Raw genomic sequence first — 19,164 nt, 5'->3', positions numbered from 1 at the left:
AGGGGACAGAATTATAGAAACGACATATCCGTTGTCATTCGTAAAACAGGTATTCCATAACTGTCAACCAACTCGTGATGACTTGCGTTGTAGCTATGAAGGGATGATTTCGACTGAACACTTGGAACTCTAGGTTTAAAAAGTAAAATCACAAAAATAATGAACTCCGAGGAAAATTCAAAACAGAAAGTCCCTAATTAAATGGCAAAATCAAAACCTCATACACATCAAACGAATGGATAACAACTGTCATATTCCTGACTTTAAACAGACTTTAAATGCCGAAGGTAGAAAATGGTGGGTAAAATCTGGTCTTATAGCTCGCTAAACCTCTCACTTATATGACAGTCTCATCAGAAGTCGCATTATATTGATAACGATTTGTGAACCAAAACAAATAGACATAATACTAGTAAGTAAAACTGTCAAAATAGGGTACAGTAGTCAACATCGTGTCATAATCTTTATCACTATACCAATACACAAGTATGTAAGAAGCCGCACAAAAAGGCATGTAGACAAAACATATTACCAAAAATGAAAGACAAGAATACTAAAATTGTCATAGAACGATAACACAATGACGGGATGTATAAGTACAGAGCCACGTCATATGTATCAAAGAAACACAAAAAGGCATAATAGCTATCTAATGAACAGCAGCCGTCTGTCAAGAAAATCATGATCGAAAATACAAACCATGCAATATCATATCAACTGGAAGATATATACTCCGTATAATTCTGCTACATAGAAATGGTAATTCACATTGGGAGTCTGAAATCATCTCTTTTGTCGTATTTTGTTTTTGTTTTCAACTGATCCTTATTGTCGATTTATAGATGTAAGTCGAGATATGAGGAATACTTATATGTATCTGCTGTATCCTTTATCCCAAGTTGGAGGGGTTGTTTACGTTATATATAGATGATAAAGTCACCATATTTTGAACTAGTTAGAACATCAGCTTTATAGCGGTAAGTGAAGATGAAGGATACAACTAAGTTATTGTCTTTCTTCCTAAAGAGTTTCTGTATGAATTCAGCCTCATATGAATAAGGAACAAGTGCACAACTAGGAGCACAATTGGTTCTCATGGGAATGCCGATTATTTGCTGAAAAACTATGTCCTTCAAACGTAAGACCAATAAATCTAGCAATCAGGCATCTGGATAATTTCAGAGAATTTATATACGTTGGCAATCCGTTTTTAGGAAACAAAGAAAAACCAGCTGTCAATTTCCCAATCGGATAGAGTATCTATGATAAAGAAGATCAGAAAACTATATACATGTATAGAAAAGTATGAGAGTGAATCTGTTATTTTTTTTTTAAAGATACCTGTCCATAAAGTGTTGATAGGACATCGTGCAGCAAATAGTTTTCGAATATATAGTTAAAGAAAAGAGTTCCTTTAGTTATATGAGATATTCTTCCTATAATCGTGTATACTTTTTATATACTGTATACAAAGTCTACCAAATAATATTCATCATCAGCTATATATTTTTTTTCAGCGAATAACTCAATTCAAAATGTGCGGTGAATATTGTTTGATCACATGAATATACTCGTAACTTGAAACAAAGGTTGCCACTAATACAGCTAAGTAAGCTTCATATTTTGCTTGATACAAAAATTGACAATGAGGGTCAATTGAAAAAAAAAATGAAAAATAACAAAAAAACGAACTCAGAGGAAAATTTTAAACGGAAAATCCTTAAGCAAATGGCAATATCAAAAGCTCAAAATCATCAAACGAATGAATAACAACCATCATATTCCTGACTTGTACAGGCATTTTCGTATGTATAAAATGGTGGAATAAACCTGAGGACAATAATTGTAGCAACATTCCATGCAGCAACGCGTGTATATGGATTGAATATCTACCATCTGATTCAATATTTTAGGGATCTCTTTTCCCATCACAATGGCATTGATATTCAGTTTCTACTTACAAGGAAGCTGTTCACCCACGGTTTCCAAATGGTACAGTTAAAACCATTTCTTGGTTTTATGGATGCCACTATGGAATACTTAATATTTATGCCACAGATGAAACTGATATGTTCCATTTGTCGTTGCCACAGTTCAACTCTGTTTTCCTCAATTGTGAAAGAACCTTATTTCGCCTTCGGTTTTTGGTAGGCTTAGTCTTTCTCTATCTTTGGTTTCTATATGCAGTGTGTTGTAGACATTTTTTTTTGTCTTTTCGTTGTGTTTTTTTAAGTCATGGATTTGTCTTCTTGCATTCGTCTTATGGATTTTGATAGAAACTTTCTTCCTCGTTTTTTATGTCTGCTTGCACATAGAAGTTGCCTTGAAGATAGAATAAGAATACAGCATAGTCTTTAAAAGTTATGCAATAACTTTCAATACCATATGTATAGCTTATTTCAAAAGCAAATAGTTCCCAGTTGAAATACTGTTTGTGTTATCTATATTTTTTTTTAATGATAGTTGGTGTTTACTGTGAAGCTATTGATACAAGGGATCATATGGGTTAAGTTTCCGTACTCTTTCGCACAGGTTTTTAGACACTATCAGGATTTGGTTTGAATCATGGAATATGAAGGTCAAAGATGACAACGGGTATGTTAAACTTGTGATCAAAATTCCTCGTTATGAAAACATTGAATTATACTTCTCGTTAGATATTTCCAAGCATGATTGGCGCTATACTCATGGTTCGGAAATAGACAGGGAACTGCTTTTCTTTACAGGGCACTAAATAGTTTTAGTCGGATTTGTGTTGCTTAATCTTTAGTTATCTGTGTAGAGTTTTATGATCTGTCAGACCGTTTTTACTTGTATTATTTGTTTTCCTTAGTTTTATCTTTTGACTTGTTAGTTGTCCTCTTGGCAGTTGTAGGAAATGCTGTCGTGTTTTAACTACACGTTCCGCTATAAAGGTGATGTCCTATCACCAAATATTCCAAAGTGTTCTTTTCCATAGAACTTGATTTAAAGGATACAAAAGATACAATTCAGTTTGCCTCATTTCTTGATTTACGTCTAGACAATAACAATGAAAGTCGTTTGAAAACAAATATGTACGATAAAAGAGAGGATTACAACTTACAAATTGTAAAACATTGCATATAGCAAAATTTATGCAACGTCTGTGGTAGGAGTAAATATCTCCCAGTTGATACGATATTCCAGAGTTTGCATTTGCTATCATAAGTTCCTTGATTGCTGATTGCTGTTTACAATGAAGCTATCAAACCGAGTGTTCCTGACCAAGTTGTGAAGTTTAAATCATTAGTTTAAAAATATTACGAATGCCATGACGATTTAGTTGATTATTAATACAGATGACGGCGGATATTATGTAATGGTCGTTACCCCACTCAACAATCATATCATCTGTTCTTCGAATATTACCTACCGAATGAGACGACAGTAGCATCATGTGGAGTAAGGATATGCTCACCGTCCCGGATTCCGTGAGATCATCCCAGTTGTATTCGGATTCTTGTTTCTAAGTATTTAGTTTTCTTTGTTATGTTTTGTGTAATGTTGTTTGTAAATTTTTTTCGTTCAAGTTCCTATACTTTATAATTTTGACGTATTTATCGTCAAATTGAAGATTAATATTTTGGTTTTAATTTGATTGATAGTCCGACACTAGTCATTTCAATTGTTATCCAGAATATAAATTTTAAATTTGATGTCTTTAATAATAGAGGGTTACTGATTAATATCACAGACATTCATTAAGCAATTGAGATGTTTACTATTTGATATCACTGGATCGGGAGAACTTTCATGATATTTTGGGAGATCATTAATGAAAATCTTAAATATATTAGGACTAATATGGTCTCCTTGAATTACTCAAAGTTAAAGGAAACATATCTGCTATGCCAATTTTCTTTTACTATTATGCAATATTTGCTGACTTTATACATTTTGCTTATCATATAATAAATAAAAATCCTTCCCCAGATGGCAGTAATTTTATCTTAATACCTTAATGAATGACTGTCAAATGAAAAGGCAGACAAACACGCTCAAGTTTGTTAAGGTTCATCATAACAAACGGACAAATATGACTGTATTTACATGCCAAAGAATACTCTGAGTACAGACTTACCTGTGAAGTAGGAAAATTTTTAATGCCTGGCATCCACTAGATCTAATAAAGTTAAATGCATTTTGTGTTTCAGAAAGATAAAATCTCTTTTGGATTTTGATGGGCATTTTTTCCTTCATGCAAAAGGTCTGAAAATTAACTAAGTTGTGGTACAACTATGAGATGCTCCCTCAGGTAAAAAAACGGGTTTGTATTGTTTTGATTGTCCTTAATTGACATGGACAAGAGGTATCTTCACAACTATACAGGTGAGTTAAAGAGTTCATCTGAGTCAGTGAGTGGACAGTATCAAAGTAATTCAGGTTTTTGTTCATTTTTACACCTTCTGCAGAAAGGAAAAAAAATGCCCAGCAAAAACCAAAAAAGATTATATCTTTCTTTAACACAAAATGCATTTAACTTTTATATATCTAGTGGATGCTAGGCATTGGAACTTCCAAACAACACAGGTAAGTCTGTACACAGAGTAGTTTTTGAGGTGAAAATACGGCCATATTTGTCCATTTGTTATGATGAACCTTAAGTTACAATATGCATGTATTAATATTATATATTCAATATATCATGTATTAATATTATATATTCAATAAATCAGAGGAGAACAGACGCTGAATTGTCTAGCCTGTTTTGCTGGACACTGATTGTATTTTGAAAATCTTAAAGATAAAATAAATTAACTTCAAGTTTCACAGAAACTTATCATTTTTAAAAATCAATGATAATGAGGTCAAGGTTAGTTAAATTCTTTGAATTATTCCATACACCAATTATAGTTGTCATATTGCTTATGGTAATTTAAAAACAAACCAAAACACAAAAACTAAACTTTGACCAATGAATCGTTAAAATGAGGTTACGGTCAGTGTATTACTACCAGACATGAACACCTTTCAACCATTCCATAAACAAAATATAGTTGACATACTCCTTATAGTACGTATTTGAAAAACAGACCAAAAGACAAAACCGTGGCATTGATCAATGAACCATGAAAAGGAGGTGAAAGGTCATATTAAACCTACCAAACTGGCGCGTACCTTTACACTCATTATATACACTACAAATAAATGACCTTCTGATAAGAAACGGACAAAATCACGTAACTTTTACCTTGATCACTTATCCAATAATAAAAAAAAATCAAGCAGTAGCTGAACCATTAAAATGGGGTAAAGGACAGTGGACACGTGACAGACGGAATCTTCGTAACAAGGGTATCTGGCACATACTGGTCTTTCTGTTGACCACGTGGTCATTTTATCTATAATTCCGATATCTTCTATATGGTCGAATGCATCGTCGTGCACAAAGCTGAGGCACAAAGTGTCTTTAAACTTCTATATTTTGGGTTATAATTTCTCATTTTATATCGTTTTATAGCTGTCTCATTGGCGTTTATCCCCCTTATATGTTTATTCAGTTTTAGTTTGCAGTTTGTCTCCATTCTGCAAAAGCGTCTTTAATTATACTTGGGGTGTTAACTCCTTAATTTTTTGGTTTGGAATTTGTGAGATAGGCTGAAAATGCGTTCCTGTCTCGTCGGTGTATGCTCCACGATACTTCTATTAGTATATTTCATAGCGCGTGTCCATGGTCCCCAGAGAAAATACACTATTAAAAATATATCCACATACGTTTGATGTATGTCCATTACAAAAATAATGATGTGGTATGATTGTAAATGAGACAACTATTCACCCGACACCCGTTGACGTTGATATAAGCTACTTTTTTATTCTATTTTTAAGTGTATATTTACACATGCGTTGTTGGTTTACTGTCTAAATAATAAACATCTACGTTTCCTTTAAAATAAAGTTAAAAAAAAAAAAAAAAAAAAGGAGAAGAAGATGTATTATGCAGAAAAGCAATACACCTTATCGCTATTTGTCCGCCATTACTGGATATCACACAGGTTCCCGTAAAATTTTGACGTCATAAAACAAAATATCTGACGCCACAATGGAAAAGTGATTGTTGTTGACGACAAAAGTTCAAGCGGTCGGGTCAGCCGGGATTAGCGATAAGGTGTATTGCGTAACTCATTATTATTTTTCTTTGACAACTTACCGTATAAGGTCTCCCAAATTATACAAGTATTCGAAGGAAGACTTCTTGGTCAATTCCTTTACATAATTTTAATTTAAAATCGTCTCTAGCTTAATTTATCTTTTTAGTAATCGTAAGTTTAAAACTGATATATGAAGAAGTGTGACCAATTTATCGTATACACAGCTACTTTTGCATAGGTACTATTTCTGTACTAAAAATTTGTAGTACTGGAAATCTAAGTTGTAATATTCAGTTCTATTTTGTTACTCTAAAATTATTGTAATATTTAGGTACCTGTATTTTACAGTTCTTTATTTGTACTTGAAATTTAGGTACTACAGATTTTTGGTTACTACCGTTACATTTTCAGCATTTTGAAAGTTTTTCTATTTCAAATCTCTTAAAGTTATGATTTTCAAACATGGAATATTGCATTATTTCTGTACCAAAATAGTACAAATCAAGTACTGTAAAATACAAGTACCTAAATATTACAATAGTTTTAAAGTAAAGAAATAGTACAAAATATTAAAAGTAAATTTCCTGTACAGCATGTTTTTAGTACAGAAATAGTACCTATGCAAAAGCAGCTGTGTATATAGTTGTTTCGCTAACATGGTCAAACTCGAAAAGTGGAATCGTATTGAATTTAAATGAAGAATATTCATTGGAAGAGTATAAATGAAGGTCTGCATAAAAGATGGATTATCATCTCCATTTTTGTATACTTGCACTTAAGGCTTTTTGCAGCTTTCTTTCTTTCTTTTCTACGTATTCTATATTTTTTATCTTTTAGAACCCCATAATTCTATATTCTTTAATATTTCGGTTTATTTTTCTCTATTCTGTTTAATGTTTTGTCCAGTCAAAATGATACACTTAAGAACTTTTTAAACAAATTAAAATAGCTGCATGAAGGTACAGTATTTTAATATTATTTGGAAATGACTTTGTATATATAGCTGTTTTAAAAGATAACTTTGGTATCCGTTTCCTTGACTGGTTATTTTAGGAAGTTTATAGTAGTAGTACGCACATTTTGGTCCAGATTTTAAATTTTTGTTCATTGTTAGAGTTATTGATTATCTGAAGGTAGATAGATCGAGCAAGGTTTTGTTTTTGAATGTTTTGCTTTTATGGCATAGTATCTAGGTATAAGAACATAACCATTGTTCATATGTGTTTGTTTGTGTTTTTTTAATGTTGTTTACGGCTATGATTCTGTATAATGATTGATTGATTTCAGTTTGCTTAACCTCCAGTGGCAAGTATTCTTTGAATACTGTCTAGATATAATTACCAAAGGAAAATGTGTGTTGCTTGCACGTAAAACCGGTTTAATCTCACCAATTTTTTTATTTGTCTGTACCAAGTCGGACAATTTAGAACATTACTGTGTCAGATGTTACTTGCTTTTTTCGTTTATAAAAACAAGAAGATGTGGTATGATTGCCGATGAGGCAACTCTCCCCAAGAAATCAAATGACGCAGAAATTAACAACTATAGGTCTGTATATATTTGTAGCCAATCTTTTTTCCAGAGGTGTGGTATGTTGAACTGTCCTATATTTTCAGTGATGCATGTTTATTTTTATGTATTCTTTTATATGGTATTGTTAAGCTCATATTTTGGTAAATATTGCATAAAAAGGAAATTATTTAATTCGTCCTTGTAAGAATTAAATATCATTCGATAGATTTTTGTTTTGGTCAAGAGTGTCCATTTTAGTTTATATAGGGATAGATATACTAAATGACAGTTCATAATCAATAACACTCCTTTTTTTATATTGATCAATGCATATGGAGTAACAAAATGTACAGTTCGGAGATGTTGATGTGTGATTTTAATAAGCTTGATTTTTTTCTACATTTCTGCTGTAGTATATGTATGCTTGCTTGATTTAGTTTCCTTAACTCCAGTGGCAAATTTTCTATGCATATTTGGGACGAGAATAAATATCAATAAATTCAGCATTTATGTTCTGATAAAGGGCAGAAATTCCGAGTGCAACTTGAAAATGAGGGCATTTTTTTGTTGTAGATCATGATACATTAAGTGACGAGTATCCTGGTTTCTTTGAGGGTTTTAGCAGTAATATAAAAATCATCAGGAAATAAAGGGAGAAATTTTCTCAATAAACACAACACAATTTTTGTTTTCAAACAACAATTTATTAGAACAGACTGTTCCAATATGTAAAATATCTCTCATCAAAACATAGTTTGTGGTTGATAAGTATGAACATGCACATTACATTTACACAATTCACGCAAAATATCTCAAATAAAATATATATAATTTATTACATCACCCATTGTATACAAAACAATCAATTAACAATCATTCATCTCTCATTCAGGAATAATAAAAAAAAAATATTACGAATCTCAAATAAAAAAAAAATGATGATCGAGAAATTTCGTTCTGGTAAATCGTTGTCAATGGTTTCAGAAATATATAAGAACAATTTTGAGTATTTGGTAATATTTCAATAAAATTAAATACGAAAACAAAAGTGTCATGGATATAAATTAAAATGCTTTAAAATGGCTGCCCCATGAAAACGACAACCAAATATTATGCACGTTGTTGAGATTGTCATGAGGTGTGAATATTTTTGTATTTAACAACACGTTTTTTGCACCACAATCACTATACGATACAGCACTGTAAAAAAATCCACTCGGTGGACGTGGCCCCACTCCGTGGATGTGGCAAGTTTTTTTCATTATCTGTCCACTATAATGAGATCGTTAGAAGTGGAATGTACACGAAACCGCGAGCTGCAGACGAGGTAACATATCTCCCTGACGATAAACGTCTGCTTGCTCGAGTAGATAATTTTTGTTCGTTTCAATATATCATTTGAATAATATCTGTCTGTTTAGTAATTGACTCTCATAAGACTTGGAATTTCGGCCATGATGATGTGTCTTTGTAGTCGCATTCGACTGGACGTGAATAACCTTGTGCAGCCAGGGAACCGTATGATCCAACCTGGTTACCATTTGTAAGACCCGATTGATTCATTTGATTTGTCATCACCGGAAGTTGCATATGATTCAAGTAGTCCATGCTTCCATAATAAGATGAATGTCCATAATTTTGATGTGGATAAGATGTTGGTTGTGAATTAGACATAGGATAGCCTCCTCGCTGCATACAGCTGTTGGAATTCATGATATCATTTACTTGTGGGATAGCTGCCGGGCTCCATATAGATGATCCAGTATTCATACCACCGTTGGTAACAGGACTAGAGACTATTGGAGGTTTACAGTATACTGGGGAGGTTGATGGAGGTGGTGGAGATTTAGACTTCTTTGGTGTTGGAGGTTTTGGTTTTCCTTCTTGTGCCTTTTGTTGCTGACGACACTTGGCTCTTCTATTTTTGAACCAAACCTGAAATAACAAATGAAATACATAAAATATAAAATAGAAATAAGATGATGTGGTATAATTTCCAATGAGACAACTCTCCAACAGAGACCCGAAATATAATATGTGTGTTATTATTTTTTTTATTCATTTGGCTGCCTAACAAATTTACTTCGAACAAACGAAGTAACTAGGTTTATTATTTTTTCCATTGCAAAAAGATAGGAAAATATATCTATCCGCTACAATGTTAAAAAAAAATATTATCGCGATGTTTGTTTTACAATGATTTCTCCGGTTTTTTTTAATTCTTTTATTATATAATATGTTATACATCGAATATTGGTAAAGATTGTCCTTGTTGAATGTATTATCATATGCCTGTATTGACGCCGAGATCAAAGAAATCTGAGAGAAGAATGTGTTGATATCAAATATTCGGCGAAGAGATTAATTAATTTCATGACAACTTTTCAGGTGTTTGTATAAAATTTAACACATTTTTTACTACATGTGTCATCTGCAATTATGCGACGATAAGACAAAAAGGTATGCTAAAAGGGGTCCTGTTTTTTTTAGAAAAAAATAATATAATGGGGAAAAAAACATCACATTAAATGCACGAAGACCGAACTACTATTATATTCTAATCGATATTAAGATTTCAAATAGCTGTTGTCATTTTACACATGAAAAGGAGAATTGAAAATGAAAATGAAAATTTAAGTGAAATCTTCAAAATTGAAATAAAATTAGGTTTAATTCAAATGGACAATACACATGAATGTAACAGGTAGTCCCCCAGGGTGAGAAACTGACAAGAGATACTACTTGGTAATGATTATCTCTAATTTGTATGTTTTTGTAAGAAATTATCCATTAAAGTAGATAAATACAAGACCGTGTGAAAAATTCTAAGTTTGGACATATCCGTTTCATATACAGCTTGATTTTTTTTAAATATATAATTCGAAATTACGATATTTTTTTTGTGTATGGTCAGGAGTAAAAAAACAAGTTATTGCTTTATTCTGCTAGCCAAAGGGTCTTTTCGAATTGTAGGGCAATGGCGACTGGATTATTCGGGTTTGAATTTTTAATACTTTGAAAATTATTGCATACCTGTACTCGTGATTCTGGTAGATTTATTTTTAAGGCTACTTCTTCTCTCATGAAAATGTCTGGATATCTTGTCTTTTGGAATAATGCCTCGAGTACATCAAGTTGTGCTCTTGTAAATGTGGTTCTTTCACGTCTCTGTTTGCGGGGATTTCCAACTGAAACATAAAAATCTAATCACTATATAAAAGATGATTTTAACTATTTTGACAACTTATAAATATATATATAAACAACAATTAAATCTAGTCACGTTATACAACATGAACATCAAGTCACAACATACAACATGGCTGATATCTAGTCACTATCCACACAACATCTAGTCATTACCGGGCAGACGACATTTAATACTATGCTATCACGAAACAGGTTATTGTATGCTAATACACAATAATCCTCATTTGCGCGGAAAATTTGTCCACTCCTCTCCCGTTTATAACACATCTTATTGCTCATAAAAATACAAAAATCGAAAGTCTACTCTCTTGAATCAAAATAAATTTTCCTGTCCATTTAGTTATAACTTCCTTTTGAGTCAACAGATGTTTTAAGAATTCATACAAGTCGAGTTTATTTGGTTCAATCCCATCGATTTACATACAATGAGAGAGAATGAATATATTAATATTTTAATGAAAATGGGGCAAAATATTGATATTTTCCTGTAATTGTTATCAATGTTCTCCAATAAAAACAAACGCTACGTTTTGAAAAAAGAGAATGCCCCATTTGAAAAAGACATTGCGCAATTGAGTAAACTTTAAGGTAAAATATATACATATTTGATGTGATATTAATAGTCGATCACGTTTTACAATGTGAAGATCTATTGCCTATTTGAAGAGCGGACTGACGCCACCAATACATAAATTTTGACAACAACTTCATTCATAAGAATCGGACGGATGTGTTTCCCTTCGCGAATGCGACAATAATTTGTCAATCTATTACATCTTTCGAGTTGAAGAAAAATGCGAAGCCTACAATAAAATTTGCAGGAGACCACACAAACATTGTTCACACTATGTTAAGAAAACACAAGAACACATACTATGTTATCTAACACATATAAAGACCGACGATTGTATTATTTATAAACCTTTAGAAACTGTTGCCCCGTCGAAACAGTATTGCTTGTAAAAGTATGTGACTTCACGTATAGTTTCTTTTTCGTCTCGTCAAAATTTACAAACTAAATTGCTTTATTTTCTTTTCAATTATAGGAGCATCGCCTTCATAAAAATGCAATGTACCGTTGATTTGAAAGAGAACTTGTGAATAGAATTCGTGACTGTCAGAATACAAAACGTTGGATTTCATGAGAAAATTTTTCACTTTCGGAATTTCTTTTGAAATCACTTTATTTTCAAATTAAACGTTAAATTTTAGTTCGTGTTAAAATCAATGTTGCAAATGACAAACAACTTGTACACCAGTGACAAATATTTCCTTTATCTGTATAGAACGTCCCAAAAAATGAAAAGATCTTTGATGCATATGTTAAATAATGTTTACCAATATACACACATTTTCAATTTATTTCAAAATAAAGATCCCTATTCTGAATGTTGTATATATAAGGATTCAGTCTAAATTCTATTCATGTTCTATGCATGCAAATTTCAAATTAAATAAAAAGAAAACTTCGCTGTTTTCAAATGAAACGAATCTCTACCCACAAAATAAGAAATATATATTTGAATTTTTAACCATCAAATTTAATATTGAATTGGAAGATCGGTTATAGTATGCAGGTGTGCGTTTATAACCGAGGAAATGTATCAGGACCAGCTCATGTTTACAACCTCATAGTATTAATATAAAACAAGAATAAGACCCCAGTAGGACACTGAATACCAACAAAAGACGATCTGGATACACACTGATCAAAAGACATTTATACCCCATTCACATCCAACAAACTATTATTGAAAATTTCCGGAGAAAATAAAGGCCACTCGCGGAGAAAAACTCGCACAATTAAGAGCACAAAACAGAGGAATTTTAGTGTGGAAGTTCGTTCTAATTTTAATCAAATCATTTCACCATCCCATACCACTTTCTTATTCTGTATAAAACCAACACGCGGTTAACCTTTGTATTTATTTTTTTTAAATTTATGCCTCAATTTTAAAGTATTATTTGTAAATAATGTTTTTAAAATTGTAGCATTAATCTAGTTAAATATATAGCAGTACGCCTTTACTTACATTATTTAAATAATAACAGAAAAGCAACCGAAAAAAGTAAACAACTGGACAATGTCATTAACAGGTTAAACGTGAACTACATTTGCACCGATGTGCAGAAATATTTCGGACAATTCTATAAGGTTGAAAAAATATAACAAGTATAGACTAAGCACACAATTACGGACAATCAGCTTACCTGATGGATATCCCATAGCTGGATGCATCAAATCCATGTTTGACTGTCCCAAACTAAGACCATTGACTGAGTATGGTGGTGCCTTGGCGGACATTGATGATGGAGGTAGAACAGACGGCTGACTGTAGGCTACACTTGTCATTCCTGTTGGATGATGAAGATGGTGGTCAGGTGAAGATGAATCTAGATAGTTGTCCGTGTTTTGTGATTCCTGGTCCGAAAGCCCACTATTTTGAACTGTAAACAGATGCATTTATTCAAATTAGAAATATATTCTGTTGTAAGTTTAAGTCTTATTTCCTTAAATGTTTATTTGTCGACGGGACAGCTATAATGAAGCTGTCAACACAGGTGTGCCAATTCTTCAGATGTTCACTACAAATGGACAACCATTAAATGATCCATGAATATGTTCAACTTTCAAATGATACAATTATTTGACCTGTCTATTGTTGTACGATACGTATGATGGGATAATTATCTTTCATTTTGTCTTTTCGTCTTAACACCCACTTTTTAAATCCCACCTTGCTAAATGACTGTCAACACATTTCCTCGAATTTGATTGGACAACAGGATGGACTTGACCAATCATATCCGTGACGTGTTGGTGACAGTAAAAATGCGATCACCCGCGAGTTTTGTCTCCTAACAATCAATTATTCTTTTTTGTTAATTAAATGAGCACAGGTCACTAATTAATCGATATCACTTGTAAAATGTTTTTGTAAAGAGGCCTTTGGCCATGGTGACTTTGGTTTCGTTTTAAATGTTGTCTTATGGGTATTTTTTGCATTTAGAACATGTTGTAAATTTCAGAAATAAGAGGTTTCTGTAAACATTGCGGATTTGAAACCGATTAAAGAGGCTTATGTGATCCAAATTTTATTGAAGTGCTTAATGCATCTTTATTTTCCATATTATCTTTCCTTTTTATGTTATTTCTGGCCCCTTATCACAGGTTTACTGGGGTTAAAAGTATCTTAGATGTGTTGTCTTTGGTTATGCCAGGAACATACATAAAACAGATATACTGTTCCCAGGATATGCCAAAGGGGTCTGATGTTTTGTTTTATCTTCTTATCATTTGGGATCAGGTTTCTACAATTCAAGTCCATTTATTTTTTAGAAAAGGGTCTACCCGGCATGGACTCCCTTTTCAATGAATTCTGTTGAAGTTCTACGGCTATATAGATTAATGTCAAACATGCATACATAAACATGATAAAAGTTTAATCTAACATTCAAGTTTTCTGTTTTACTGATATAAAAATGGCGGCAATAGAAAAACCTTGGTTAATATTTCGTCTTTAGAATACAGCGGAAGTTAAGATTAGTTTATAGTTTGCACAATATTTTCCGGAACAACACTTAAAATTGATTTTTTTTAGAAGAGAATTGAGAAAAAATATAAACTTATTAAATATTGCTTTTAAATTCATAAATGTTAAGGGAAAAATCGAGGACGAATGGGACAATTCTATGATAAATGGCAAGTCAACAAAATTTGTGGCATTTAAAAAAGAATAGCTTACAATGTAAATATTACCTTTTCCTGTGATTTAGTTTCACAACACGAACAACACAATTTTACAGGAACTATTTGCGAAAAGTAAATTTGTACAGAAAGAACAAATTCATTAGAGCGACCATTGGGCATTTGAAAATGTTTACTTTTGGCCAGTATGTTTGGCTGAACAGACTAGCTCGGTAACGTCAACAAAACATTTATTTGTTTTGGTGTGAATTAACTAAACTAAATATAAATGTGATTTTAATATTTTAGCCATTGTTCTTATATAGACAGTATTAAAGATATCGCAGATTGTGTTCTTATATTAATACAACAATTAACCTATTACATTGTAAATAAATATAAAAATATTATTTATTTCAAGTATATTTTATGCTGAAAATTATATACGACAACTGAACCCCTATAGACATTTTAAAATGTATACATAAATTTACTTTCTGACAATTTTAACCAGATATATTCCTAATTAGAATTGAAGATTCGAAACTATTAAGTACACACTTGAAAATGAAGGACATGTTTGGGACGGTTTATCAGCACTGATGATAACCTAAGTGTCACAGTGTCCTAAATGATGTAAGCTGTTGTGGTCAACTTATAAACTGGACAAAGTCCGTCCACATATAAACATGTGTATATAATATTTACGAAAATAGAAATACTAGTTTAAAGATTTATTTCAACACTGTAAAGCCACGATGTTCATGTTCGGTTGAAGAATTGTTTTTGTGTCTTATTATTTTTAATAAAAATATTCAAGTATGTTTTATTCTGTATTATAAAAAAAATAAACTATAAAGTTGTTAAATATTTTCTTATAACTTGCTGATGTGAATTTGTCCCACGCTTACCTTCTAAATGGGCCCTTTCTAAATTTTGTTCCGAGCCAAGCGCATTTGTCATGTTAATATTTTCCACCGACATTTTGAATTAATATTAAATTCGTATTTCCTCGAATAATAAATGATCAATTTCCCATTGCGAATAATATTTATTTCAATGTTGAATTTTTACTGATAAAATATCCATATAAATATTCGTGAATATTTGTAATGTTTTTCACAAACATATATTTCTAAATCTTTAAGTATATAATCCTAGTGAATGAATGCTTTAGAGCAGGTACACACGGGTGTATATGTATATGAACAATTTGTAAGTAAGTAAATACGTGTGGCTATAATATTTAATACTTAATTTAGAAAATTAAATAAGTATAATCTTAATTTAATTCTTACCTGCTCTGGTCATTCAGCTTGTAGAATGTCTGTATTTTTCCTACCGATCACCTGTGTACTAAATAGGGATAATCCGTATTACAAGTGTCGCATCAAAATTAAATGTTAGTGAACTTAAACTTCAAGTTAAAAACTGACGGATTAAAAAAGGTATACGGTCTTCTGCCAACAATTTAAGACGAAAATCTTCGAGTAAAATACAAAATTGTTGAATTACTTCTAAGCTTAGAATCGTCTTAACTGTGTAAAGCACGGCTTAATTCGGTGACAATAAATAATAAATAATGATTGATATTGCTAGGAGTTCCCTTACTTGTATAGTACTCGTGCGAAATTTAAGCTCCGCCCAATTTGATATTATACAACCAATCAAATTATAGAACTCTGTCGAAAATATTGTTTACAACAAAAATATTGAGTTAATTTAATTAACTTTAACTTTTTTTCTTTCTTAAAAATCTAATTAGAATAAAATTGTATTTCTTATTCATATTTTAAATTATTGTTCTAAAAATAGAATGACTAAAACTTTGATTTATTTCAAATAATTTATCTAAATATGGAAATAAATTTAGAAGAATAAGAAGATAGAATATAACCGAAAACTAAAATCAACATAAAATTTTGCTAATACAAAGTATGTAAATTATAAAAACATATAATTTTAATGTTTATGCATGGGGACAAGTCAAGATGCTTATGCTTCTTAAAATATCACCCATATAAAGTTTTACCACAATATATATATATATATATTGCTCGTATGATAAATCTCAATATAATCCAGCTTATAAAACATTTATCTCCTTTTTTGGTTTATCAATCATTTTTAAGTGTATTAGCATGACTAAAAACCAAATAAGAGTAAGAAAAACAAATACTACTGTGTGCACAAAATTAAAACTGTTTTAAGCCTTTCGTAAAACCATATGTATTTCTGATATGGGTATTACATCTATGGTAAAACCGATTGATATTTTCTACTTAGTATATTATTTTATTTGACATGCACATTTTATGATTGTTAGACACTTAGAAGGATGAATTTAAGTTGCGGATAGGATTTGCAATGATTAAAAAATGATTGTTTGGAGCTACGATAATTTATTGCTTTAAAACAATTATAATAAGTCCCAACGCCGGTGCTGTATATGACCCCGCTCTACAGATTGAATGCTTGGTGTATGTTATCACTGCGACATGTAAATGAGAACAATATAGAGGAATATGTGTTATACATCAATAAAACAGAAACTCAGCTTTAAAAGGAATGTTTGATTTCGTGTGTTTGAAATGTGTTTTATTTTTCTGTTCTTTTAGGACAACTAGAAAAAATTAAGGTCGTCCTGAAATTGCTTGAAATATTTGCCACTAGACATTAAGCATCCAACATTCAATCAATCCATCTTTAGTTTACCATTAAAAAACTGAAAACCATAACAAAACACACATACACGGAGGAACGAAGAGAACGAGAGAGGATAGGGATGGTTGTACATTCCTTGCACTATATGTATATATATACAGTGCAATTGAATTGGAGCCTGAGACCAGATATTTTTTTAAAAAGGGAGGGCGGTTATTCCCCCCAAAAAAACAATTATATATTTTTTAGACGATGTTGTGATGAAAAAAGAATATATTTTTCAATCAAAGGGAGTTGTATAGAAAATGTATAATTTTATAAGCAAAAATGAATTCACCAATGCATAGATACTTATTATTATGTTAACATTCATGTAGACAAGACAAAACAACTTCATAACATATAAAGCATAGATCCACAATCATATACAAAAATATGATAGACACTAGTAAAATATATTTTATTTAACGAAAATGTAATTTATTAAGTGGACATTTTTCAACTATTCCAGGAAAATGTATTATATAGTCAGATGGCTATTCCACATTTGCCCGTGCACCTTTTCTTCAGAGAGTTTACGGCAGTTTACACCATTCGGATACAGAAGAACTTCTGGATTTCTCTTTTACAAACCAGTTTCATCTCATTGAATAATATTTATTCTTATAAATCTTTAGCTAAGGTGATGGTTTTATCTTCATTGCAATCTTATGGCTTGCGAAATGACTTGATAATCAAGTTATTTTTTTGCGGCAATTTTTACTTAATAAACTCATCACAGATACCAGGACTTAATTTTGTATATACGCCAGACGCGCGTTTCGCCTACAAAAGACTCATCAGTGACGCTCGAATAAAAAAAATAAATAAAAAGGCCAAATACAGTACGAAGTTGAACCGCATTGAGGACAAAAATTCCTAAAAGTTTTGCCAAATACAGCTAAGGTAATTTATACCTGAGATAGAAAAGCCTTAGTTTTTCACAAATTTAAAATTTTGTAGCCAGTTAAATTTATAAATATAACCATATCAATGATAATTCATGTCAGCACAAAAAGTGCGGACTACTGGGCTGGTGATACCTTTGGGGAAATAAATCTCCACCAGCAGTGGCATCGACCGACACAGTAAATATTCTAGACAATATTCATATATCTTGTTGCTTTGAAGCCGATATGCAAAAAGAAAAACTGTGTACTATGTCTTTTTGGTAAAATATCGCCCTTTATAGATGCATAGGGCAGAAACACTGAGTACACTTTTGCAAAACTTCCTTAGACACAAAACATATTTAATAAATATCTCTTTTTCTAACTGAAATATATATGATCCAACAGAATCAATCAAAAGATAGAATAAAATGTTGTTTTATTTTGCTGGGAATTGTGTTGATATTTATTTCCAATCCTTTTTTTTCACACAAATTTTATTTTTTTACCGCAAAATTTGGCACAAAATGAAATATACATTTATCGTATCCGGTATAATTTATTAATTATTTTGACTTTACGGTATCGCACTGTGCAAATTAACGGTATTTTGTAAGATCAAAGATATATTATTAGATTCATCAGTAATTGGAATACAGTAAGATTACTGATTTAATCAGATGAGCAAGAATCGACGTGCGTAGCTCTATTAATTAATTAACAATTAAAGAGTTAGTGTAATTTTTCACCCCTTTGCTAAAGCTTCTTGAGCAAACAAACAAGCCACCGTCGATACACACTGAGTTAAGAAGAACCCCTTCTGAGTCAAAACAATGAATTTTAAAATCTAGTAAAACATTCCCTTTACCGATTCCAACGGAAATCTCAAAATTAAGGCCCTAAAAGGACATCAAACACACCCGACATCGAGGAGAAGCCTTGAAAGACGAGTTAATTAAAATTTAGCCTTTATTGTGAAAATTTGTGCGAATAATCACATGTTAATTGTAAATATGATGATAATCGTCTTAGAGAGGTTTATCCGCTT

General features: G+C 31.5%; 1 protein-coding gene across 3 annotated transcripts; it reads right to left on the bottom strand.

Annotated features, from left to right (window-relative positions):
• Positions 1-8,307: 8,307 nt before the first annotated feature.
• On the bottom strand, positions 8,308-16,106 carry LOC143069072 (homeobox protein OTX2-like). 3 transcript variants are annotated; one of them, XM_076243520.1, is made up of 4 exons: positions 15,822-16,106; positions 13,047-13,283; positions 10,659-10,828; positions 8,308-9,560 (listed from the first exon to the last, which is right to left on the bottom strand). In XM_076243520.1, the coding sequence occupies exons 1-4, from the start codon at positions 15,832-15,834 to the stop codon at positions 9,057-9,059; spliced, it is 924 nt and encodes a 307-aa protein (XP_076099635.1). In that variant the 5' UTR covers positions 15,835-16,106; the 3' UTR covers positions 8,308-9,056. The 3 variants fall into 3 exon arrangements, with proteins under 3 accessions (XP_076099635.1, XP_076099634.1, XP_076099633.1); XM_076243519.1 differs by lacking the exon at positions 15,822-16,106 and adding an exon at positions 15,435-15,651 and having other exon boundaries at positions 10,659-10,813; XM_076243518.1 differs by lacking the exon at positions 15,822-16,106 and adding an exon at positions 15,435-15,646.
• Positions 16,107-19,164: the final 3,058 nt, after the last annotated feature.

The sequence above is a fragment of the Mytilus galloprovincialis genome, chromosome 3, assembly GCF_965363235.1.
Source record: "Mytilus galloprovincialis chromosome 3, xbMytGall1.hap1.1, whole genome shotgun sequence".
NCBI classification, from domain to species: domain Eukaryota; kingdom Metazoa; phylum Mollusca; class Bivalvia; order Mytilida; family Mytilidae; genus Mytilus; species Mytilus galloprovincialis.
The sequence above is the reverse complement of the archived record's forward strand: the minus strand, read 5'-3'. Positions and strand labels throughout refer to the sequence as shown.

Excerpts from the sequence above, each read along its gene's own strand:
- LOC143069072 (XM_076243518.1), bottom strand. The coding sequence starts at position 15,507 with ATGTCGGTGGAAAATATTAACATGACAAATGCGCTTGGCTCGGAACAA. Across the intron at positions 10,829-13,046 it reads AGCTATGGGATATCCATCAG|ATTTTTATGTTTCAGTTGGA; the intron begins GTAAGCTGATTG and ends TATAGTGATTAG. Across the intron at positions 9,561-10,658 it reads TACCAGAATCACGAGTACAG|GTTTGGTTCAAAAATAGAAG; the intron begins GTATGCAATAAT and ends TTGTTATTTCAG.